Source organism: Tupaia chinensis, unplaced genomic scaffold (assembly GCF_000334495.1).
Source record: "Tupaia chinensis unplaced genomic scaffold, TupChi_1.0 Scaffold147554_1, whole genome shotgun sequence".
Classification (NCBI taxonomy): domain Eukaryota; kingdom Metazoa; phylum Chordata; class Mammalia; order Scandentia; family Tupaiidae; genus Tupaia; species Tupaia belangeri.
In genome coordinates this window covers 5,606-30,245 of record NW_006207406.1, presented here as the reverse complement: position 1 = coordinate 30,245, position 24,640 = coordinate 5,606, and the positions used below count along the sequence as shown (strand labels likewise).

The 24,640-nt window shown below is 41.7% G+C and overlaps 1 protein-coding gene and 2 pseudogenes across 5 annotated transcripts in view; all 3 read right to left on the bottom strand.

Annotated features, from left to right (window-relative positions):
• FAM81B (family with sequence similarity 81 member B) overlaps positions 1-24,640 on the bottom strand; it is an 80,272-nt gene that overhangs the window by 54,385 nt on the left and 1,247 nt on the right. For all 5 annotated transcript variants that reach the window (XR_001369818.1, XR_001369819.1, XM_014584761.2 and 2 more), the window contains exon 3: positions 20,379-20,443. Coding sequence is in view for 3 of the 5 variants with exons in the window: in XM_014584761.2 (XP_014440247.1) it covers positions 20,379-20,443 (65 nt within the window). In the remaining 2 variants the exon portion in view is untranslated. The remainder of the gene's footprint in view (positions 1-20,378; positions 20,444-24,640) is intronic.
• Positions 1,951-2,858, bottom strand: LOC114006407 (cell division cycle protein 16 homolog pseudogene; annotated as a pseudogene).
• On the bottom strand, positions 2,860-6,527 carry LOC102479326 (kelch repeat and BTB domain-containing protein 2 pseudogene; annotated as a pseudogene).

Below are 24,640 nucleotides of genomic sequence, written 5' to 3'. Positions count from 1 at the left end.
AATGAAATACATATACTAAAATAACTTCAGAATGATTTGTACTACTCTGCACTAGAAACAGAAAACTACTTTTACAAGTGAACTTTTTGAGCTCTGCATACACAGTGCTAACAATGTTAGATAATCCAGATTCTTATGTTCTCATGATACATAAAGGTTTCTCAATGATCAAATAATTGATTTCATATTATGGAAGCATATCTTTCTGTAAGATGCACTAATATATGTTATAGTGATACAGATATTAACTAGAATATAAAATAAAATTTGGCATAGATAGGTATTTATGTATTCATATTTATTCATTTATAGCCTCTCTTGGTTAGCATAGAAAATGATTAAATACATAAATCTGGTGTGTACTCCCAGAACTCCCCAACCATGTAGGTGGTAGTGTAACAATTTCTCTTTTATTTTTTTAATTTTTAAAGTTAATAAACTTTATTTTGTACAGTGGCTTTAGGTTTTGGGGAAACTGAACAGAAAGTGCAATTTCCAGGTGCTCCTTTCCCTCCCTCGGCTCCCTGCCCCCATTGTGGACATCTTGCCCTGGTGTGGACATTTGCCATGGCTGATAAACACAGATACGCTGTAATTAGTGAACATCCATAGTTAATATGCATTTTACTATAGTAGAGGGAACAACAAGAACAAACAGGGCCACAGGAGCCAAGATGAAAGAAGTCCCAATTGCCAAAGCTGAAGCCACTTAAGCCAAAAAATAAGAAATACCATGTAAGATTACAACCCGAAACATAAGGACACCTGGGTCTGTGGCAGTAAGTGACTATGCACATCTACAGATTGCAGAGAAATGATAAATCTTCAAGAAGAATTCCAAGTAGTGTGTGCAGATGTTGCCTCCCCAGGATGTGGAGCTTGGACTCTCACCCATAGCATGACAGCAGGGAAAGCTGTGACCTAAGTAATCTGACCAGGTGACCAGCATCACTAGTGCTAAACCATACAGAGGTGGAGCACTCTGGCAGGACATGATGGAGAAGTGCTGCTCCTCTGTGGCATATTATCCTGACACCCACAATCCCAGTTCGGTCGTGACAGACACACATGGACATGGAGGAATGTTCCACAGACTACGTGGCCAGTACATCTCAAAACTATCAAGATCAAGAGAAACACAGATACAGGTCTGAGAAACTGTCACAGACTCAAGAGCACAGAGGAGTCTTGATGTCTGAATGCAGTGTGTACCTACCTGAGTGAGATCCTTGGACAGAAAGAGGGCATTAGGGAAAAAGTGGTAAACCCCGAATAAAATCTGTTCAGTCAACAGTAACATAGCAATGTCCATTTCTTGGTCCAGACCTGTGTTCCATGGTGATGGAAGATGATGACAATGGAGAAATGGCGAGGGCACATGGACACCCTCTACTATCTTTGCAAGTTTCTGTACATTTACATTGGTCCAAGATAAAACTTTACTGGAAAAGGAAGAGATACTAGATGGTTTACTTTCTTTATTCCACTAGTATAACTATTTTGTAGATTCAGAAAATCAGAAACCATCTTGCAAGGTGTGCTGTCTAGGTCTCTGTTCCTAAATGTAAAGATGTAGTTTGGGTTCATATTAGAAGCGAGAAATTCTTGGGACCAGCAGTTAGCGTAATGGCTATGTCACTGAACTCCCATGTAGCTGACCGCAGTTTGAGTCCTGGACCCAGTGGCTTAAACTCATGCCAGGTGCGTGTGCATGCGTGCCCAAGATCCCGAGAGGAGAATGGAGGAGAAGGGACTGTGGCATGGCCATCCACCCTGGGGGGTGATTTCTCACTTTCTGTGTCTCTGTCTCTCTTTCTTTTTGGTGAGCGCATGCACCATAAAAAGAAATGAGCAATCCTTAAGATACAGCAAGGTTATGGAGGAATACTGACCTACGCTCAGGCAGACGGAACCTACACTCAGGCAGACAGGACCAGCCACTGCAGGCAGTCAAGTGCTGTGATCGGACATAGATGTCTCTAACATCATGTTGCTTTTATTCATTTTAATTTCAAAGGTTTTTTCCAAGGAAAGCCTAGGATCTGGAGTTTTCCTGGAGGTTTCCAGTGGTGCAAGTCTGGTTTCTTTTGCAGTCTGTTTTTCTACTTCAAATTCCCTGAAACCCCATGGAGGTGAAATAATGTTTTTTAGTGTCTTCATTGTATGCACATTAAAATCATAACATTTTAATTCATTTTTAATGTCTGCTTCAACATAATCTTCAGAATCACCAATACACATTTTGATGCAAGGACCGAGCATTGTAACAGAAAACATTTCATCTTGCCTAAGACCAAGGGCAGCATGGAAGTAATTCACAGCATTTTCAAAATTGCCCATTAAACTACGGATGTATCCTATGGCAAAATAGGTGGCCGCATTCTGAGGAATTAACACCAGTGCCTGACAGTGCTAATCTGCTGCCTTGGCATATTTTAGTTTTCTGCAGACATGCCCCAAGTTGTTCAACCAAGGTTCCCACCTGTCAACTGTTACCTCATCCACAATTGCTTTCATCTTTTCCAAAGCATCGAGAAACCATTTTTCTGCTGTTTTCCATTCTCCATTCTGAAATACCACCACACCAACCTCATGCATGACAAAAGGGTCTTCTGGTGCAATGCTTAGAGCTTGGCCAAAAAAAATCCTTCAGCCAGTTTTGAGTTGTTGGTTAAGCCATATTCTAACCTGATATATAACATTGGCAAATGGCACCCTTTCATCAGCTGTGCTGCTGTGAAGTACACAGCGATGGCCTGGCCATGCTCACTCTTGACTGCAAATGAAGGCCCATAGGCTATCCACGCAGGCCTGGAGGTCTTCTCCGGTGTTGTGACTTTGCTCAGATGTCTCCTCATTTAATTGGGTTTCTCGCATAAACACACACAAAGAATTTGAGATCACAACAGCTCTAACACATGGGTCAGAGTGTTAACCCCTCTTAGCAGGGATGTTGGCTGCCATTTTCCACCAATTTTTATTCACATCATCAGTTTCCAGTTACTGAAGACCCATCTACAGTGCCGGGGGGAGTCTTACAACAGAATTGGTAGCAGTATGCAACCTTTCATTACAGAAAATGTTATCACCAAAAACTGCATCTGAAGCAAAGGACCTGCTAGTTTGCCTCATGGCCATTTCTGCCCTTGACTCAGACCTTGGAAAATAACAGTGCATGAGATCCTGTGTCATCACGTAAATGCAGTCATGAGCCACACTGCTGGACTCCCTTGCTGTGCACAAGGCAAAGGGTTTACCATTGACCTGTCATCTTTCTCAGGGTCGTGTCTTTCTACAATCCTTCAATTAAGTTTTTCACCTAGAATACCTACTTCCATTGCAGATAGAGCCTGCACAGTAAACCATAAATGACTTTATGCATACAAAATGCATCTGGGTCTTTGGAAACCATGTGTTTTGCCACATATCAAACCAGTAAGAGCAACTCACAGTTGTGAAGGCAGTCTAAAGTTTGCTTGTTTCATTGTGATTTTTTTTTTTTGGTGTGTTTTTCAGAGGAACTTGGCTCCCTGCTATGCATTAATAGATGTCATTATCAGGGGTTATGCAAGTCAGCAGGTGGGCTGCAGAGTTTGTAAACTTTTTCTGCCTGGGGGCTGTAACAAATAGATGAGTAAAGACTACAGGAATTTTTTGAAGATACTTCAGTAAAATTCACCATTTCTCTGTCTTTTTTTTTTTTTTTTTGCTGTGGGGCATGTGTGCTTCCCAGAGAGACAGAGAGAAAGAGAAATCACTCCCCAGAGAGATGGCCAAGTCACAGTATCTTCTCCATTCTCCTCTTGGGATATTTTGGGAATGTATACATATGTACCTGGTGTGAGTTTTAAGCTGCCATGGGACTTGAACTATGGTTGACTACATGGTAGTCCATCAACATAACCATTACACCATCTGCTAATACCCATCATCTCTTCTTTAGCCATTCTAAGTCTTAGTTTGAAAGACTTGGGCACGGACTTATACAGACCTTGAACCACCTCAGACTTATCATTGGGTGGCAGTCCTTGAAACCAAGCTCTGTTAGTTTTAAAAGTGCATGAATTCTGGTTTGTCTAAGAACTGAAGACAGTTGCTGGGATTGTGATTCTGTGCTGCATTCCAGCCATAGCATATCTGCTTCCAGAACTGTTTCTTCCCTTACTACGTTTGAGTTGTCACTACTGAGAACGTCAGTAGGTGTTGTGACAGCGGCACGAATGCTTCCCGACGATACAGATACATGGCAGTGAACTTGTGTTCCCCCGTTCTCTTAGCACTTTAATTCTTCACAACTGAAGAGATCAGTAAAACTCAACAATTGCTCACAACTCTCTGCATTTATTTTTTGATTAAATATTCTTGACAACGTTGTAACACATCTTCAACCTGTAGGAAGCAAGCTGTTCCATAAAGCTGTTCTACAGTGCTATCATTTACTGCTGAGTCCCTCATGTATGCATAAGTTATTATTTGTCAGATGGTAGCACCCACATTCCTCAGGTGTATGTGCGTGTGTGCGTGTGCGTGTGCGCGTGTTTGCTTTCACTGAATCCACTAATGAACATGGCCCTGAAACAAGAACTACCTATTCCAAGAACTAGCTTATGGCAAGGGAACTCAGTGCCCTCAACACTTAACACTATGTCAGTAAACAACTGCTGTTCTTAAAACAATTTCAACTGGTCCAACAACGACACAGTCTTGCAGGAAGTTGGTGTGCGTGGGCTCAACACCCAATGCAGGAACAGCAGTCAACTCTTGTCTCGTGCTGATGAATAGAGACATGGTCACAGAGAAGGAGCAGTGAAGTGGAGAGCTGAAGAGAGGGACGAAAGATCAGAGCCCCCAGGCAGGGAGTGAGTTCCAGAAATGGGTTGCCAATGAAAAACTGAGATGAGAGGGTTTGATCTGTATGGGAGGGGCTTTTATTTATTTATTTATTTATTTATTTATTTGGAGAGTTTTTTTTTTTTTTTTTTTTTTTTTTTTTTTTTTGCTATAGGGCATGTGCGCTCACCAGAGAGACAGAGAGACAGAAAGCGAGAAATTACCTTCCGGGGGTGATGGCCATGCCACAAGCCCTTCTCTTCCATTCTCTCAGGATCCTAGGCATACATGTACACACGCCTGGCATGAGTTTAAGCCACTGGGTCCAGGACTCGAACCGCAGTTGGCTACATGGGAGTTCAGCCATTACGCTAACTGCTCGTCCCTGAGCTTCTTGTTTTTATTTAGGCTTGTTCAGTCTCTGAGAACCTAATTTTATGTGAGAAGAGTGAAGGGGACCAATAGTTAGCATAATGGCTATGTCGCTGAACTCCCATGTAGCCAATGCGGTTCGAGTTCTAGACCTGGTTGTTTAAACTCATGCCGGGCTCATGTGTGTGCATGCTCAAGATCCTGAGAGGAAAATGGAGGAAAAGGGATTGGGATGTGGCCATCCCCCCTGGGGGGAGATTTTTTTTGTTTTCTATCTCTCTGTCTCTCTGGTCAGTGTGCACACCCTATAGGAAAAAACCTCTCAAAAAAAAAATAAAAAAGGAAGAGTGAAGCAGCTTGAAGGACTGGCTATGATACTGAGGAGAAATGCGAGCTCCTTGACAAACTTAGCGCTGCTCAAAAGGAGCTTGCAGGGAGTGACTTGCCTGCGAGGGGTGCTGCTGTAGGATGGGGAGTTGAGCTGTGTTGTGTGAAATCCTGGGTTCTTTAGGTCCAGGTCTCTAAGATTAGAGACTGCTCTGAGATGCAGAATTAAAAAATCACAAACAGTAGTAAAGCAGGAAAAGAGAAGTTTTAATAGAAAAGTAAAGATTTCTAATAGGAAGGAAATAGACCCCCATGCTTGAAGGGCATATGGATGGGCAGCTGCCAGGGCAGAACTACTGCATCGGGTGGAAGATTAGGTGTTAACTTTTATTCTGAGGTTGGTAACGAATATCTAGCAGAGGAAGGGCCGTCACAGTACCTGGCCTCTTTGTTTTTTTGTGTCCTTGTGCATCTCTCTCAGGTGAGGAATTGAACTATCTAATCATGCATGCCCACAGTGGTCTTTGAAGGAATGAACATTCATATCTGAATGCACTGCCTGGGTATTGACTTAGCGTCCCATCCCAGTGTGAATTTTGTGCATACATCTGGGACGGCAGGAAGGAAAAGAACAGCCTTTCTGGAGCCAAGAGCCAGGTGGGAAGCTGGGAGGAAGGAATTTTCAAAGAAGTTCTGGTTGTATTTCCTGATAGGCTGTGATTGATTAAACAAGCTGCGAAACAGCTCTGGTTGTAAGCAGCTCTCTGTGTTAGCAAGCGGTCAGAGCAAATACTTGACTTTTGATGAGAGCAGTGAACAACTCTTCTCAAAAGCTTGACCAGAGTGACTCCATTTTATAAATTGGCTCTATCTTAATATGTGTGCCCATTTCCTATCATGGTGACTTCCTTGGGGGTCCCTGCCCTATTTACCCACTCATTGGGTCTAATTCCTGTCTCAACAGTATATTCAATATTGATCTGCCTCTCGTCTTCGGTGGATATGACTGTATTCCATTCATCTTTCCCAGAACAGATTGAAAAAGTCAGTCTTACTGATGGAAGGCCAACTGAATACTTCAGAAATAAAGGAGGAACTCTAATTGCTATTATCTGCAGTATTCAGAGCTAAGAGTGACAAATCCACTATGAATAATATCTTGTTATAGAATCACTCCTAGGTCATCCTGTGTTAGTTAGGTTCTTTTAAAGAATTATTTTATTTAACTTTATTTATTTATTTATTTATTTATTTATTTATTTATTTTAATTTGACCAGAGAAGGACAGAGAGAGAAAGAGAGGGAGAGAGAGAAAGAAAGTGAGAAAGCAAGTTTCCAGGTCTGGGACTCAAACCTTGGTCGACCATGTGGGAGTACAACACCTTTAACTATCATGCCGCCTGCCAGGCCCTGTTGATTAGGTTTTTGAGAGTTTTTCCACACTGTCTGTAGACATAGTGCTCAAATTTGCAGTTGTGCAGCTCATGAGTGAAGGAGAGAAACATACGAGATAGATTTTATGACCATATCCTATGTTCAGGGGATCCTTGAGAGTAATCTGTGGTTTTTCAGTTCTTAGAAGGCAGGAGGTGGTCAAGGTCAAAGAAGTTAGTGATTTCAGTGTAATGTCCACAATCTTCCATTTCAAAGGGCAGCTTCCGCTTTCTTTTCAAACTCATTAGTTGCCATAATGAGACCTCTGTAGACTTAGATTTCTCTTGGTTACTTCGGATGTATCAGAAAAGCATATGTTGAAGGGATTGTTCTCCTTTGGCCTATCAGGTCTTAAATGCATCCCAAGCTGTTAAGTAAAACAGTTTTATTTTGACAGAAGCGAACACCAGCCAAAGCTTGGGCGCTGGCTGAGTCCAGGATCACAGTCTTTTAAAAACCAAGTGACCAGGGCCAGCAGGTGGCATAGTAGTTATGGCACTGCATCCCCACATGACTGACTGCAGTTTGAGTTCTGGGTTTGGTGGCTTGAAAATCATGCTGGGCACATTTTGGGCAAATGTGCATGCAATGCCCAAAATCCCAAGAGGAAAATGGAGGAGAAGGGATTGCAGTGTGGCCATCCCCCCGGGTACTGAATTCTCACTTTCCTTCTTTCTGTCTCTCTCTGGCAAGCACATATGCCCCATGGCAAAAACCTATAAAACAAAAACCACAACCAAAACAAAAAACCCAACTGACCAATAAATAACCTACTTGATAATGGATTTCTACAGAATAGAAATACACACAGTTTCTGACTTAGGATGGTTTAATTTATAAGTTTTTGAATTTGCAGTGGTGATAGTGTGAGACTGCTAGAGTGCTATGCATTCAGTAGAAATCCTACTTCAAAATTTGACTTTTGATCTTTTTCTAGATTAGTGATATGCAGTGTGATACTGTCTGGCAATGCTAGGCCACAGCAGCAGCCGCAGCTCCCAGTCAGCCACGCAGTCATAGGGGTCAGTAACCAACACTCTACAGCGTGCTGGATTCAATCCATTGCATGAGATATTCAATACTTTATTATGAAATGGGTTTGTGTCAGGTGATCTGCCCAATCAATGTAAAGATCAATGAAACTGAGCACATTTAAGGTAGGCTAGGCTAAACTATGATGTTCACTAGGGCAGGTGCATTAAATGCATTTAAACATTTTTATTGCCAGAGGGCACATGTGTTTGCCAGAGAGAGAGAAAAAGTAAGTAAGCGCCCCCAATGGAGTGTAGTCATGCCACAATCCTCTTTGCTCCATTCCTCCTTCCTGTCAGGATTTTGGGCACACACATGCACACGTGCCCAGAGTGTTTTTCAAGCTAAAGAGCCAAGATTTAAATTGTGGTCAGCCATATGGGGTCTGTTTTCCAACACACAGTGCTTAACCTTGCGCTATGGGACTGACCCTATAAGAATGTGTGACTTATGATATTTTCGATTTATGATAGATTTATTGGAATCTAACCCCATTATAAATCGAGGTGCATCAATACTAAAATATATGGAAGACATTTTTTTGAAAGCCAGATAAATATATTAAAAGAGAAGCTAAGGGAAGATACATTTAAAAAACTAAAAATAAGAAGTAAACAAGTAGAAATAGTAGGTGCGAGAAGTATAATAGTTGAAATAAAAATTATGACTCAATAAATATGACAGAGAAATAGTCAGTGAATTAGTGATTTGGAAGACCAGATGGAGGAATTTACTAGAAAGAAGAAGGAACAATCATAAAATTTGGAAATGTCAAGGGCAGGATTTGAAACTCATGGATTCCAAAATCAAATATCAACCTTGTACATTTTCCCATTATTCCAATCAGAGGCAGAGGACACAATTTAATTACTGCTACTCATGTGACCAAATAAGGAGGCAGTAGAAACAGCCTCTAGGATGGGACCAGCAGTTAGCGTAATGGCTATGTCGCTGGACTCCCACATAGTCAACCGCGGTTTGAGTCCCGGACCCGGTGGCTTAAACTCACATCGAGCGCGTGTGCGTGCGTGCCTAAGATCCCAAGAGAAGAATGGAGGAGAAGGGAGTGCGGCGTGACCATCCCCCCTGGGGGGTGATTTCTCGCTTTCTGTCTCTCTGTCTCTCTCTGTCTGTCTGGCAAGCGCATGGGCCCTATAGCAAAAACCTCTCCAAAAGAAAGAAAGAAAGGAAGGAAGGAAGGAAGGAAGGAAGGAAGAAAGAAAGAGCGAGCCTCTAGGCATGTCCTCAGGCTTCAGATATATTATTTCTTTAATTTGTTCTTCCTTTCTTGATCCTGGCCACTGTCATATCTTCTTTGACCTTTGCCTCCTGACAAAGAGGCATCTCTATTTAGCAGCTAAAGTGGTCTTTAAAAAAAAAAATTTTTTTTTCTAGTTTGGCAGAGAGTGAGTGCACTCTTTGGAGAAAGAGAAAAAGAGAGGGAGAGAGAGAAAGAAAGAAGTGAGAAAGCACCTTCAATGAAGAACGGTCACATTGCCATCCCTTCTCCTCCATTTTTCCTCCTTTTGAGATTTTGGACATGCACACTCATGTGCCTGGTATGTTTCTCAAGTCCCAGCATCTGGATTCAAACTGTGAAGTCGGCCATATGGGATCCAACTCCTTGACCACCACACGACTGTTGACCCTGCCAGAGCTGTTTTTGTGTAAATGATAGCACTTGTCTTAAAACCCTTCTATGGCTTCTTTATTCTGAGAATAAAATCCAAGCTTTCCTTTCTACCTCGCCTCGTCCCACTTTTTTCCTCCACTTACTGTCATTGAACCACACCAGCTTTCTTGCTCAAGCACACCCAGCTATTTCATAGTTAAGGGCCTCGGCACTGGCTGTTTTGCTTGGAATGCTCTTCCATGCAGTCACTCCATGGCTGCCTCCTCTCCATTATATAGGTCCCAACTCCGCTTCCCCTTCTCAAACAAGCCTCCCCTAGTTACTTCCTGTCAAAAGACACCATTTTTTCTTCTGATACCACTTGTCATTCCCTAGCAGTGTCACGCGTACTTGGTTGGCTTTAGTTTCTGTCCTCCTTCGCTAGAATGAGAGCACCCTGGACTGGCACTTTTCTCACTTGTTCCCCACTGTGTCCCTGACACTGAGAAGAGTGCATGGCACAGGGCAGGAGGTCAACAGATATTTGTCAATTGATTGACTGATTCCGCTAACTGGACTGTTACCTTAAGACTCAGTAGTTGGGGGAACCAGCAGTTAGCGTAATGGCTATGTCGCTGGACTCCCACATAGTCGACCGCGGTTCGTGTCCTGGACCCGGTGGCTTAAAACTCACGCTGGGCGCGTGTGCGTGCATGCCCAAGATCCCGAGAGGAGAATGGAGGAGAAGGGATTGCGGCGTGACCGTCCCCCCTGGGGGGTGATTTCTCGCTTTCTGTCTCTATGTCTCTCTCTGTCTGTCTGGCAAGCGCACGCGCCCTACAGTGAAAATCTCTCCAAAAAAAAAAAAAAAAGACTCAGTAGTTGGAAGATTGAAAGAAAATTTTTTTAAAGTCTTTATAAAGTCACAGGTTGTTGGAGCCTCTCTCTGGGTTTATAGTTTACTCTCTTGACCACTATATTGGGTCTTTGGAAAAGTCATGACATATTTTTCTGTTTTCCTATGCAAAAGGGCGTCATGACTTTTCCAATGACCCAATAGAATTGTCTCAGCTTGGGTGAGATTCCTCTTTTCTGCCACTTGTACCTCCAAGAAACAAAGAAGGCATTACTTAAAGGTTTCCTAAGTCAGACTCCACCAAGTGGTAGTATTATATCTATCTATCTCTCTCTCTATATATATATCCATATATATATATGAAACCATTCCTCTAACCACCACCCCCATGTGACAGTGCTAGCCTCCGTTAGATACATGAGTCAGAGAAGGAAGGGAAGAGGATGTCAGGTCCTGCTGTTACGGCGACTTCAGGTTTGTTCATGATTTTCTTTGAGTTAACATTTCTTTGTGGCCTCTAGTCCATCAGCAGCCCAGATATGCTAGTGAAAGTATTTGACCTCTAGCCTCTAATCCTATACATATATAAATTCTGCTGCATTCCCCCTGAAACTCAGAATTTGTTTTTGTCTTAGATGTTGGTAGCATGGCGGACACCGCTGGTCGCCCTCTCAACAGCCGCCCTCGCTTCTGATTTGGGCTGTCCTCCTAGTCCCCATGCCTGGGGTGGGGTGGTTGGGGTGGGGCACCCTAAGCATGGGGAAGTCATTTTTCTGGGTTGAGATGTGTCTGGTCTAGGTGAGAGAATATGAAGCAATGCTGGCCAATGAAATGCAAGAGAAACCTGCCGTGGGGCTTCTGGATAAGGCATCTTTTTCAAGAAGAGATACATAAAAATAAACTCCCTTTTTTTTGCTGGATGTTGTCATGTCTGTGCATGATATCTGGAACTCCTGAAGTTATCTTGTGATTGTGAGAGGAAAGGGGATGGCAGAGAGGAAAGATTTAAAAAGAAAAAGAAAAAGAAAAACCCACCTGGCTGCTTCATGGTATTGTTAGTTCACTAAATTAACCAAACTCTTATATTTTTTTGTTTTGTTATATGAGCTTATCTATGTCCTTACATTTAAGCCAGTTTTGGTTGGTGTTTCTGTTATGTGTAACTGAAAACACTTTGTATCCGGTAATTTACCAACAAAAATGTCAGTTGAAATAAAACTGCATCAGTTAATAAGTATTTACTAAGTTCCTAGTCTAGTCCATACACAATATGTAATGATTCTGTCCCTCAAAGAACTTAGGTTAATTCAGTGTTTCTCATAAAGAAACTGAAATAATATCACAGGGGTAGGGGAGGGAGGAGAATTGTTAAAATATGGAGTCCTTGGATCTACCACAGGCCTACTAAATTATAATGTTGGGGTAGGCAGAGAGAGCAAGAAAGTTTATGCAAACACTTAAGTGATCTGATATATTCTAATGATTACACCCTGAATTAAGACTGGTCACGTGAATCAGCAAATCACCAATGGCAGGATATTTAATGAAGGGCACAGCATTCACACACTGCTGGAGTACGAGCTCGCAAGTTCTGCAGACACTGGGGGCAGCCTGGGCAGTTGGAAAGCAGGGTAGATTGAGGGGAGAATACAGGCGCTGCCACTTACTAACCAGGAGTCGCAGTTGCTTCATCTGAAGGCCGTCAGGGCCTAATTTGCTGTCTGGTTGTGAGTTCTGAAGGAACACGTGAGAACCACGGAGCAGGGCTTGGTAAAGCCGGCACCTGCCCTGCAATCCTGAGCTCTGAGGGGCACTCTCTCGCAGGGTATGTTGGCTGATGTCAAGATCATATCCATAAAAAGCAGTGAGAAAGCAGACCTAAGCCGGCAGAGGGACCAGCAGAACAGGGCTGCCACTTCTGCTTAGGGGCCGGTGCCCGTCTGCCCAGGCTGGCCTCAATGTTGTTGCCGTTGGGCACATTGAGGGAAGCCCCTAAAGAAAGTGATACCTTCTGCTTGCCTGAGACCCTGGAGACACTAAGTGACTAATACGAACGCCAGATTGGTTATTTCTTTTCCTTTAGCCTTTAAAGTTTATTCGTATTTATTTATTTTAAATTTCTTTTTAGAGGTTTTTGCCTTAAGGCACGTGTGCTTGCTGGGGAGAGAGAGAGAGACAGAGACAGTGAGAAATCACCCCCCAGGGGGGATGGCACACCACAATCTTTTCTCCTTCATTCTCCTCTCAGGATTGTGGACACATGCACACGTGCCCAGCATGAATTTCGAGCCACCAAACCCAGGACTTGAACCGCGGTCTGCCAAGGGGAAGTCAGCAACGTTACTTGTATGCCACCTGCTGGTCCCCTTAAAGTTTATTTATTTATTTTTTTAAAAGAAATATTTATTACATTTTATTTATTATGACTATTTTTTAATTTGACCAGAGAGAGACATGGCAAGAGAGAGAAAAGGAAAGTGAGAAGCAAGTCACCAGGTCCAGGACTCGAACTGTGGTCTGCCATGTGGGAGTACAGCTCCTCAACCACCACACCATGTGCCGGCTTCTAAGGTTCATTTTTAAAACACCTTTTGTATTTAAGTGGAGTGCTTTCTGTTTTGAAATCTCTTTTTAGACCTAGGATTTGCTAATAATTGGACTATAATTACCGTGCTTATTAATACTGCTCCATGAATCACCAAATGATGCTGTTTAACTCTGGTTACACGATCGTTAGAAGATAAACACAGAGCTTATGTATTTTTTTTTCCAAATTCCATTGCCATAAAAAAAGAGAATATGTTTTTCCAACCAACCTTGCTAAAACAACTACAAGAGTGAACACATAAATATTACTAATCTGCTAAGAGAAATTACTGGTATCATTATTCAAATCATCAGGCTACCAACAGGTTAAAAACTTAGATCTTTCACTCAGAGAGCAATGTGTCCACCTTGATTCTGTCAGTAAATTAAAACAAGCAAGCAAACAAAAAACTGCTTTGTGGGAATGTTATCCCAGTAGGGCCTCTATCTAAATTTAACTGTGAAAGAAAAGGAATAACTAAAAATTGCACACTAGCCCAGACGGAGTTACCAACCATAGAGGGAGAATTTCTAGGGGGCTCTTTCAGAGATATTTGGGCTCTGCATAGACCATTGATTATGTGGCTGACAACTGAATCCGAACAGATTTTCCACAGACTCCGAGTTCTGCGGCTCTGCAGTCCGGTGTGACTTGTACCAGCTGTGCTGTAGCTGGCAGATGCATCGGTACACGGAGCTCTCACTCCCTGCCTGTTCTGTTCTTGTGAATAGAGTACTAAATTTACTCAGGAGATTCTGATAACCGTTTTGGCAACCTGTAATACTCAGACAAAAATCTGAACATGTAAATTCTTTTCTAGAACATGAAAGGACATAACTGAAGAAAATTTCCTACATTTTCATGAGGTCTGTTATTTGCCAAGTTATATTCTGAGTGCATAGAGGCCTGGCAAAACACAAAATAAAATTCGAGAGAATATTTTGATGCCACACAAAAATAATCTGTGAGTGTCAGTGGGGAGTGATGAAATAACACCAAAAAAGAGTTTAATATAGTTTCTTCCTTGCTCGTTTCTAACCGCCCTGGCAGATGGATTTTGGTAGCTGCAGAATCCTCCATTGCTGAGTTTGACATACGACTGAATACTCTGGGGCAGGAGGTGGAGGTGAGGGAAGTACCAGAAGCAAAAAGCAGCTGGAAAAGAGGATCCTAAATATGGCACCATAGGAAAAGTCTGGAGTGGGCCAGCAGGTGGCGTGGAGGTTAAGGCACTGGATTTGACATGGCTGACTGGGTGATTCGAGTCCCAGACCCAGCAGCTTGAAAATCACACTGAGCATGTGTACATGCATGCCCAAAACCCCATGAAAAGACTAGAGGAGAAGGGATTTCATGGCCATCTCTTCTGGGGGGTAATTTCTCATCTTCCCTCCCTGCAAGTGCACATGCCCCATGGTAATACTAAAACGAAAAGTCTAGAGAAAATACCCGTCACAGATCTTTTTCCATGAAAAGTTATGCACTCTGTGAGGCAGACTCCTCATATTCAATAAAACTGAAAAATTAGTAAAGTTCCTGGTGTGACTGGCTTTCTTTGTATAGAGGCATCGAGGTTAGGGATGGTTCCACACGGTCTCCGAGTGCTGGAGGACAAGGTGGAGGTCTGGGCACACTGACAGGTCCAACATCCGTAAACTGCAGCAGCAAATCGTTTTAATGGTGTGTGGCGTTCTGACAGCATCTCATCGCCCTGTTGAGCACTTCCCCTTACCATCTTGCTCTCTTTTAGGGCTTGTGTTCTTATTGGAGTGTCTGAGAGAAGGAACGCTGCACTTGGAGTCAGAAGTCCTGACTTCAGGGGAGTTCACAGCCCAGGAAAAATGAAAGGAACGTATAAAACTATCTTATTTCTGGGGCCAGCAGGTGATGTAGTGGTTAAGGTGCTGGACTCCCATGTGGCAGACTGTGGTTCAAGTCCTGGACTCAGCAGCTTGAAACTCACACTGAGTGTGTGTGTGTGTGTGTGTATACGCCCAAGATCCCAAGAGGAGAATGGAGGAGAAGGGATTGTGGGGTGGCCATCCCCTTTAGGGGGGTGATTTCTCACTTTTTCTATCTCTGGCAAGTACACACACCCTATAGCAAAAATAATCTCAAAAAAAAAAAAAAAACCAAAACCACAAAAAACAAAACAAAAAAAACTATCTTATTTCTGTAAAGTCAGTATGTCTTTTGGGGCAGGGTAGAGAGACCACAGTTCAGCCCATAACACCATCTGATAATTACTAGTAATTTTAAGAACTCATGTATAGGACACTTTTAGACATTCCAATGCACTTCCGGTACATTATTTAACGGGATCCTCTCTGCCCCTTGGGTAGGGCAGGAGTCATTCTCTCCATAGCACAGAGAAGGAAACTTTTTCAGAGTAATCTAGGCAGTTATGGCAGAGACGGAACTTGAACCGAGGACATTCATAAACATTTTCATTCCATTTCCAGAGTTATTACTTTTTTCTCAATTTAGGAGAAAACCGATGTTTGGACATCATCCGTAACTCAGCTGGGAGGCTTTTGAGCGTCTCTTCTCTCTCCTTCATACAGCGAGCGGCCTTGTTTAGGCCAACTAGTGACTTTTCTTTTATGTGTGCATTTTTTCAGAGAAGTAAAGCATGTTCATCTCTCTGCTTTTTCTTTTTAATTATTAAGCAAACTTTGATTGAAGCTTAAGGTGTGGTACAGAAATACATTTTAACTGATTTAAATCTAACACCAAAGAAGGGCAAAATGGTGGCACTGAAACTTTCCCTTCACTATTCTGCTTCTTAATATGTAACTTCATGTGATTTCTTCCACCGCCATGTGATTTTTCACTCCTGTCCCCGTTCCCTGCCTGGCTCACCTTTCCCCATGGAGTCCTGAGGGGACTCTCTGGGGTGTGGGGGGAACGTGAGGGACTCCCTTTCTGACACTGGCCTCGGGCTGACCATAGGGGAGGGCGTTCTCACACTTGAGCAGAATCCCTTAGATGTCGCAGGAATCCAGGAAGCCCTCTGGAGGGGGAGGCACCGAGTGTCAGCCGAGCATCTCTGTCCTGATGACTTGGGGGTCACTGTGGGTGATGCCCGGTTCTTGCATCTGTGCCCTCACAGCCAGGTGGAGGGCAGTGAGAAGATGAGAGAATGAAAAGCCATTATAGCTGATGGCTGCACTATCCAACCGGACCGGACCTACCCACCAGAAGCTCACCCTACGGTCTGGTCTCACCTTCCTCTCTCTAGTATTAGCACGTGACTGTCTGTCTTCACGTAGTAGCAAAGCCATGAATCGCAGCATAATAAAATGTCTGCCCTGTGCTAGGAAAATCTTTGAAAATGAATGCTCTTAGATCCCGAATGCCATGTTCTACTCACAAGGAGAAATCATTAATAATTCATCGTTTTGCCCATTTGACTCACTGAAAGTTTTATGTATCCAAATTCTAAATACCATGCAATGGCTTCCAGCCATAACTTCATCTTCCCAAAATGTACCCCCGAGAGAATTCCTGAAGTATATATTGGCTGTAGCCCAGCTTGGACAACTCCTCAGTACAAAACAATTTCATTTTCCCGGCCTTCTTTATGCTCAAGACATTTAGAACTTCCCCCACAGGCAGGGGAAACTCAGGGTTCATTCTCCCCTGAAACTTTCAGATCAAATCCCAGATGCTGCCGTAGTTCAAGTTGGTAGTTCCTTCCTTTTTAGCCCAACTGTCCTTGCCCCTTTTGCTCCTGCTTATACCACAGTAATGTTCCTGCCCTAGAAACGCTGCTCTTCCCCAGACGTCCACAAGCCGGATCCCACGCTGCTGGTCTTTGCTCAGATGCCCACTTCCTTGTGAGGCCTCTTTGACCAGGCTGTCTAATGATGCATGTCTCTCCTTCCTGCTAGAACAGCAGCTCCCCAAGGGTGGGGGTCTGTGTTGTTCACTGTGACTCCAAGTGCCCAGCATAGTACCTGGCACATAGTAGGTGTGTGATAAATGTATGTTAAGTAAGTGGTGATAACCAGTTTTTCAAGACTGGAGAGTCTTAGAGATAGAAAAGACTTCAGAAAGTATTTAATTCCATGGTGAGGTGGTTTTTTAGTTTTCAAGAGAGTCAAAGGAAAATGAAAAGAGATGTGTGAGCAGAATTTATTTCTCATTCAAAATGAAATCTCATGGAGAAATAATGTGTGCTATTAAATCTTAAGCACATTTCAGGTTCCTGTCCTGAAACATCCTTGAGTATACTGGGGCATGTGCCTGCCCATGATCCAGAGTTGACTGGGACGGGGAGAGAGTGCAAGGTGAAGACACCTGTTTTGGGGGGTGGGTACTGTCTCTCTGTCCTCACTCAAAAGAAAGAAATGAAATAAACTGAAACAACAGTCTTGACCACTTACTTTATTACACGGAAGAATGCTGATGAGAAATTATAGACAGAGTTGAGAAATATTAAGTACAGGAAACTTTCTAATCAGCAACCTGGGGATGAAATACGAATCTTGTTTGTTTTTAAAGTTAATTAATTCATTCCATGAGAACAGAGATAGAGAGGGAAAGATAGAAACAGCACCCATGAAAGGGTGTGGATGCCACTACCCACCCTCAGCCCGCGACCGATCACTGGCACACACATGCCTGGCTTACTCAGGGAATGGTGGCAAACTGGCAACCTTCCCACATGGGTCAGCCTCGCAGTGCTATGTCCAGCCGCTGTGCTGCTGTCCAGCCCCTGGATTTCGTTTTGAACCCAGACAACACTCAGGACTCAGCCTGCTCATCACTGATCACTTGAAACCCTCATTCCACTTTACAGAGGAGGTACAGATTGTCCAGAGAAGAGAAAATTCTTTTTCTCAATGTCACATAGCTGATTAGAGGCAGATTCCAGAGCATGCTCCCATCCTGGGAGTGCTCCTTCTACAGGCAGAAAGAACAGAGCAAGAAAAAAGGCTTTGATATTCTTCTGTTCAATTAAGCTTAAGTGAGCATTAGATACGGTGCCATAACAATCAATGGGTATCTACTCATTGTGAATTGATGAACAAAGGTAGAAATCAGAATTATCTGTAATGCAATGTCACCATAATTGTCCTGCCAGTAGTTGCAAGGATCCCACCTGCTTGTGCCCTGTGGGTTATTATTATTTTTTACAATATTATCTTTTCTACTTTAAAATTTTTTATTTATTATTTTTTAAAATTTTTCTTTTTTTTGGAGAGGTTTTTGCTATAGGGCATGTGTACTTGCCAGAGAGAGACAGAGAGACAGAAAGCGAGAAATCACCCCCCAGGGGGGATGACCACACCGCAATCCCTTCTCCTCCATTCTCCTCTCAGGATCTTGGGCATGCACACACACGCACCCGGCGTGAGTTTAAGACACCAGGTCTGGGACTCAAACCATGGTTGACTACATGGCAGTTCAGTGACATAGCCATTATGCCAACTGCTGGTTCCCATTATTATTGTTCTTTAATTTGCCACAGACACATGTGCTCATCAGGGAGAGACAGAGAAAGAGAGAAAGTGAGAAAGCAAGTCACTAGGTCCAGAATCAATATTCATGATAGGATTAGAACCCTGATCATTCAGGTGGGAGTCCAGCACCTGTACTATCACATTACCTGCTGGCCCCAGCCCTGTGGAGTATTAATATGACTCAACACTTAACACGTAATGGGGTGATAGCGTGTGGGTGTTGCTTCAGCTGCCTGAGGCCAGGAAAAGTTCTGTAAGCCATTGGTCTACTTGTCTTTTTTTTTTTTTTAAAGAATTATTTGTTTAATTTTAAATTTATTAGTATTTTTTAATTTGACCAGAGAGAGAGAGAGGGAGAGAGACAGAAAGTGAAAAATCAAGAAGCTGCCAGGTCCAGGACTTGAACAGTGGTCGACTATGTGGGAGTCCAGCACCTCAACCACCATGCCCTGCTTGTCTTTTTAATATGCATATTTTTAGCCCAATCTTTTTCATACTATTTTTCATTGTATATTTCAAGGCATTGCCTCTTTTATTGCTGGATTTTTACTCTGGGTTGTTATTATTTCTTGGTAATATTACTTATAAATATATACAGATAGGTTCCTAAGCTCTACAGTATATTATATTCAGGTCATTTAATGCGTCTACTTACTTATAAGCCTTATTTGCATATCAATACATTTATTGCCACCAAACGGATATTGTGATTTGTAAGGGGTAGTTATTTTTAAAGCTGTTATTCTTTATTCTTATTTTATTGGGTTAAATATGTGAATGCAAAATATCTGCCCTGATAATTGAAATGTTCAAATGTCATTTTACTTTTCCATTGAATCAGCTACCCTGTAGCCTGCTGCTTTAAGGAGAGTTCTGAAAAGTCGATGGTTCCATTAGACCTGACAACTATAGTTCATAGAGAATCAATATTCAATGTACCCTGATAGGCTTTACTGCAGGGTTATCAAAAAGAAAAAGCCCATAAAATCCCCGCCTTCGGGGACCTTGATGCCTCCCCTGAGAGATTAGAAGGGGGAAGTAATCAAGTGTTTCTCAGAAGAGATCCAACCATCTCAGGTAGAAACTAGAAAAGTTGTAGATTTAATATACAGTTTAGAAGGCAAAAAAGGGTACAGGAGAGTTCAAGGTAGAAATGAAATGTTGGGACCAGAAAATCAAAGCCCAATTTTTAGACTTTTCTCTTCACATTGACTGATTTCGTTTATATTCGTGTGTCACTTAGTGATAGAATACATTCTGAGAAATGCATGGTGAGATGACTTCGTCTGGTGCAAACATCATAGGGGATGCTGCACAGACTTAGAGGGTACAGCCTACTAGACATCTAGGCTTTATGGTCTCTCTGCAATTCCCATTCCTCAAGGTCTCCATCTGCCAGGATCCTGGATCCTGTGTGCATCTGTGTGCATGCCTGGGGTGTTTTTCAAGCTTATGGGGCCAGGACTCTAACCCTGGATAGCCATGAGGGGTCCGTCTTTCTCCTCAGAAGACTTAACTGCTGCACTGTAGAACCAGCCCTACGTGGTTGATTTCAAAAGTCACAGTTAGTTATATTTGGTATTGTAGTATGTCACACATTGTCTGTACTGTAATATGTTCCCCATAAATCTTCAGGAACCAACAGAGGTTATTTAAAGGGGGGCAGTAAAGTCTACTTGCTCTGTCAGTCAGAAAGTAATAAGATGGAGAGAACTTCATCTTTCTGAGATGGTTTAGTCTCTCCTGAAAGCAGAGAACTAGTTTAGATAAACTCATAAAGTCTCATTTAGGCACTTTACTCTCTGGCTGAATCATTAAATGCAGTTAATAGTTGAAACTAGGTGTAATTTTCAGACTTACTTGTCAACATATTGAATAAGATCTGAAGTGTTCTTGGTTGACATTTTGGTTGGAGATAATTTTACCTAAAACAAAGATCACAGATTTAAAATTTATCATCTGCTACTTTACAGGTTACTCTTAACCATTTTATCCTTATATACATATAAAAATTTTAAACAAAACTTAAATTTTGATGGGAACAGCCCATCAGCCCAGTTAACCTGGAATGCCTCATTGGTATTGCTAATAACTAAAACCAAAATTAAGTTGCGTGGAGATATGAGAGAGAGATATTTCATAGATTTGGTATCAGAATTAGTAAAATCTTTTTGGAACGTTGAAGGCATAGATTATTCTTAGATAAATTTAGAATAAAATAGTCAGTGATTATTGAGAGGTGAAAGAAGTCAACACAGAGTGAATTGTTCCTTATATCTGATTTCAAAGGGAAATTGGCTACTTTTCAAAAATAAACTCTACTAGGGGACCAGCAGGTGGCGTGGTGGTTAAAGCACTGGACACTCCCATATGGCCGACCAGGGTTCGAGTCCTGAATCTGGTGGCTTGCTTTCTCACTTCCTCTCTCTCTCACTCTCACCCTCTGTCTCTCTCTGATCAAACTAAAAAATAAAATGAATGAACAAATAAAATAAATAATTTAAAACAAACAAAAAAAATAAACTCACTATTATAATTAAAAATCTAGTCTATTTAAGTACCTGAATGTAAGATTATTGTATATGGATTTACTTCAATGAGAAGTCAAAGCAGAGAGAAGTAAAAACTATACATGATTTACTGTTAGTATTCACAGTTAACCATATGAGCATTTAACTGACAACTTCTAATCCAGAAAGATGATACTACTGAAAGTTCTATTTTCATAAACGCTAATAGATAAAATTTAAATGCTGATAACAAATAGCAATTAAAAATGCTGATAATTTTGTACTGTTTTGAACTCTAACTCTTTTTAAGTTTAAAAACAGAACACAGATTTATCCTAATTTTAATAGTTATTACGGAACTGGATTCAATAGGGAGAGAGTGAATGGAATTTTATCTCAGTTAAAATTTAAAATGTTTGGGACCAGCAGTTAGCATAATGGCTATGTCGCTGAACTTCCATGTGGTTGACCGTGATTCACGTCCCAGACTCGGTGGCTTAAAACTCATGCTGGGTGCGTGTGTGTGCGTGCCCAAGATCCCGAGAGGAGAATGGAGGAGAAGGGATTGCGGTGTGGCCATCCCCCCTGGGGGGTGATTTCTTGCTTTCTATCTCTCTGTCTCTCTCTGTCTTTCTGGCGAGAGCACATGACCTATAGCAAAAACCTCTCCAAAAAAATGTAAAATATGTTCCTAGGATATTTTTTTCTGTTACTATCTTTATGTTATTGCATCCTAAAATAGAGGACAGGGTATGTTAAGACTCATGTACAGAAATCATTCCTTTTGCAAACATCTAAGGAACTACCACTTATTTTATTTTATTCCACAAATCCCATCTATCAATTGAGAGAGAGAGAGAGAAAGGTAGAGAGAGAGAGGGAGAAATACTCTCAACAGGGTCTAACAGTGTAACCTCTGCCCCAGCCTTTCCCAGCCAGCTTGGATTATAGGCACACATGCCTGATGTATAGAAGTCAACTGGAAACCAAACGCTGATCTTCCATATGACTTCCAGTATTACAGACACTGCACTGTGGCTGTGCTACTGCAGCTGGACTGGAACAACTGTTTCTTAATTTAAGGCCTAAGAAACTTAAATACAAATCTCCCTCCTAAAAAAAAAAAAAAAAAAGAGGCAGGCAGGTGGTGTGGTGGTTAAGGGCACTGGACTCCCACATGGCCAACTGTGGTTCAAGTCTTGGATCTGGTGGCTTGCTTTCTCACTTTCTCTCTCTCTCTCATTCTGTCCCTCTCTGATCAAATTAAAAATAAATACATAAATAAGTTAAATAAAATAATTCTTTTTAAAAAAGGAAAAAAGTAAGTCTGTTATCAAGGAAGGTATCATAAAAAAGGACATCAGAGAATAGTTAGGCTGTCCTGATCCATCCCTCCTGATGGGCACCAGAACAGGCTCGCGGCTGCTCAGGATGGAGTCCGTGAGCTACCGTGCTGGTGCACTCACCCTGTCTCCGTGGCTGAATCATCCTGATGCTACTAAGCCCGATCTTCCTCTAAAGAATGGATCTGCTGATCCACTGGGCTTAATATGGAAACCGTTTTAAATCAGTTGAAGACTAGACTGGCCTTCTGCTCTGACATGTTTTCGCCTCTGTTTCCTGCTGGAACACTACGAGGCCCTGGGCTCCTCACCTACTTCATCACATGGTTTTCTATCTCCTCCCCACTGTTCCCCCAGCTCTGTAGATGTCTATAGGGTCTGTTTTTGGTACGTCATCAGCAATTTCTTGGTCCCTGCTTTACATGTTTGGCAACCTCTACCTAAGTATTTGTGGAATGAAAGTACGGTGAATACTGTCCCTATGGGCACTGGATTACTAGGCCACTGTCTTCCTTTTCCTGGAAGCTAGCAATTGGATATATACCTATTTTATCTTTAGTTTATTATGTTTAAGTCTTCTTTTGAAGATCATAATAAGCATTTTCTTAAAAATGCAACCACAACACACACTTTTAAAGTGACAAATATTAAATGTGACAAGCTGGGAAAATACAGAAAAGTAAAAGATAGAGAGGAAAGCAATCTACCTAGAGAAAAATCTGTTAATATTTGGAATGCAATTAGTTATTCTCTTTTATTGCATTTTCTCCCTTTATTTTGTTTTTCTTCAGTTTTTGCTATAGTGTGCATGTGTGTGCCAGAGAGAGAGAGGAAGTGAGAGAGAAAGTGAGAAATGACCCCTCCCCTCAGGGGAGATGGCCATGCTGTAATCCCTTCTTCATTCTCCTCTTGAGATTTTGGGTATGGTGCATACATGACTTGTTCTGTGCATTCACCCATGTGGGATTCAGACACATCTACCATGCCACCAGCTGGTTCCATCTTTTACTATATTTTTTTATATAACTAAGACAGTACTAAAAATATAATACCTTTGTTAGCTGGATATAGGAGTCAGTTTGTTTATTCCCCTTTCTGTATTCTAAGATGTAATTATACATAAAGTTATCTCACAAACAACTCTGTGGTTATTATGGAATTTAAAAAATGTATTTAATTAGTTATATATTATTATCATTATTATTATTATTATTATTATTATTAAATTTGCTATAGGATAGATGTGCTCACCAGAAAGGGACAGAAAGAGAAAGAGAGAAAATGAGAAAGCAAGCCACCAGGTCCAGGACTTGAACTGCAGTCAGTCACGTGGGAATCCAGTGTCTTAACTACCATGCCACCTCGTGGACCCAGTGCTATGGGATTTTTTAATAGATATGTTCGTTCTCACTTGTTTCATAATAATCCTTTATAGTCCTTTGTGGATTTATGGACTTATGGATATAAAATACTTTCATGTATATGATGTGATTTCATTCTTCCAACAACTCTGTAAGGTAGGCATCATTATCTTCACATTACAGATGACGGTAACTACTTGCATCGCTGAAATTCTTTCTTGTTACAGAAAATCTTTGAGATAAGTATTTTTACAGTTGAGGCTTTTAAAGATCAGAGAGGTGACCCTCGATATCATGTAGATGATGAGAATCATACTACAGCTATTGACTGGGTTCTTCCTACCGGCTTAGTACTTTACCTAGTACTTTACCGAGGGGGCTCATTCAACCCCTACAACGACTTTGTACGACAGGCCTAATTAGCCCATGTCATAGGAGAGGAAACAGAAACGTTAAATAATCATCCAAAGTAACACAACTACTGTGCAGTGCAGCTAATAAAGACCGAAAATCAGTACTCAATATTGTGGTAGCTTTCCGGTGCTCTTTCTAGAACAAGAGACTGACTTTGCTGGTCGGTGTTATAAAAATTACAGAAAGTCTAAGAACACTGATGCTTGTTTTGAAGGTTATTTTTAATTTGTAGAGAAGATATGACAAGTACTAATAAAAACAATTCTATACAACTATTTTCTTTTACATTTCAAAGGTTTAGTTTACACCCTGAGTTTGTCATGGTTCCTTTTGAATATTCATATGAAATGAACCATTATCAACTATGAAACAATTTTTAGCCTCATATATTAAAGTCCAATTCATGTACTTATACATTGAGACCCATTTTCTTCTCACATTGGGCTGTCATAAGTCACTTTTTCAAAACAGAGCAAACAGGAAATATGGAAAGA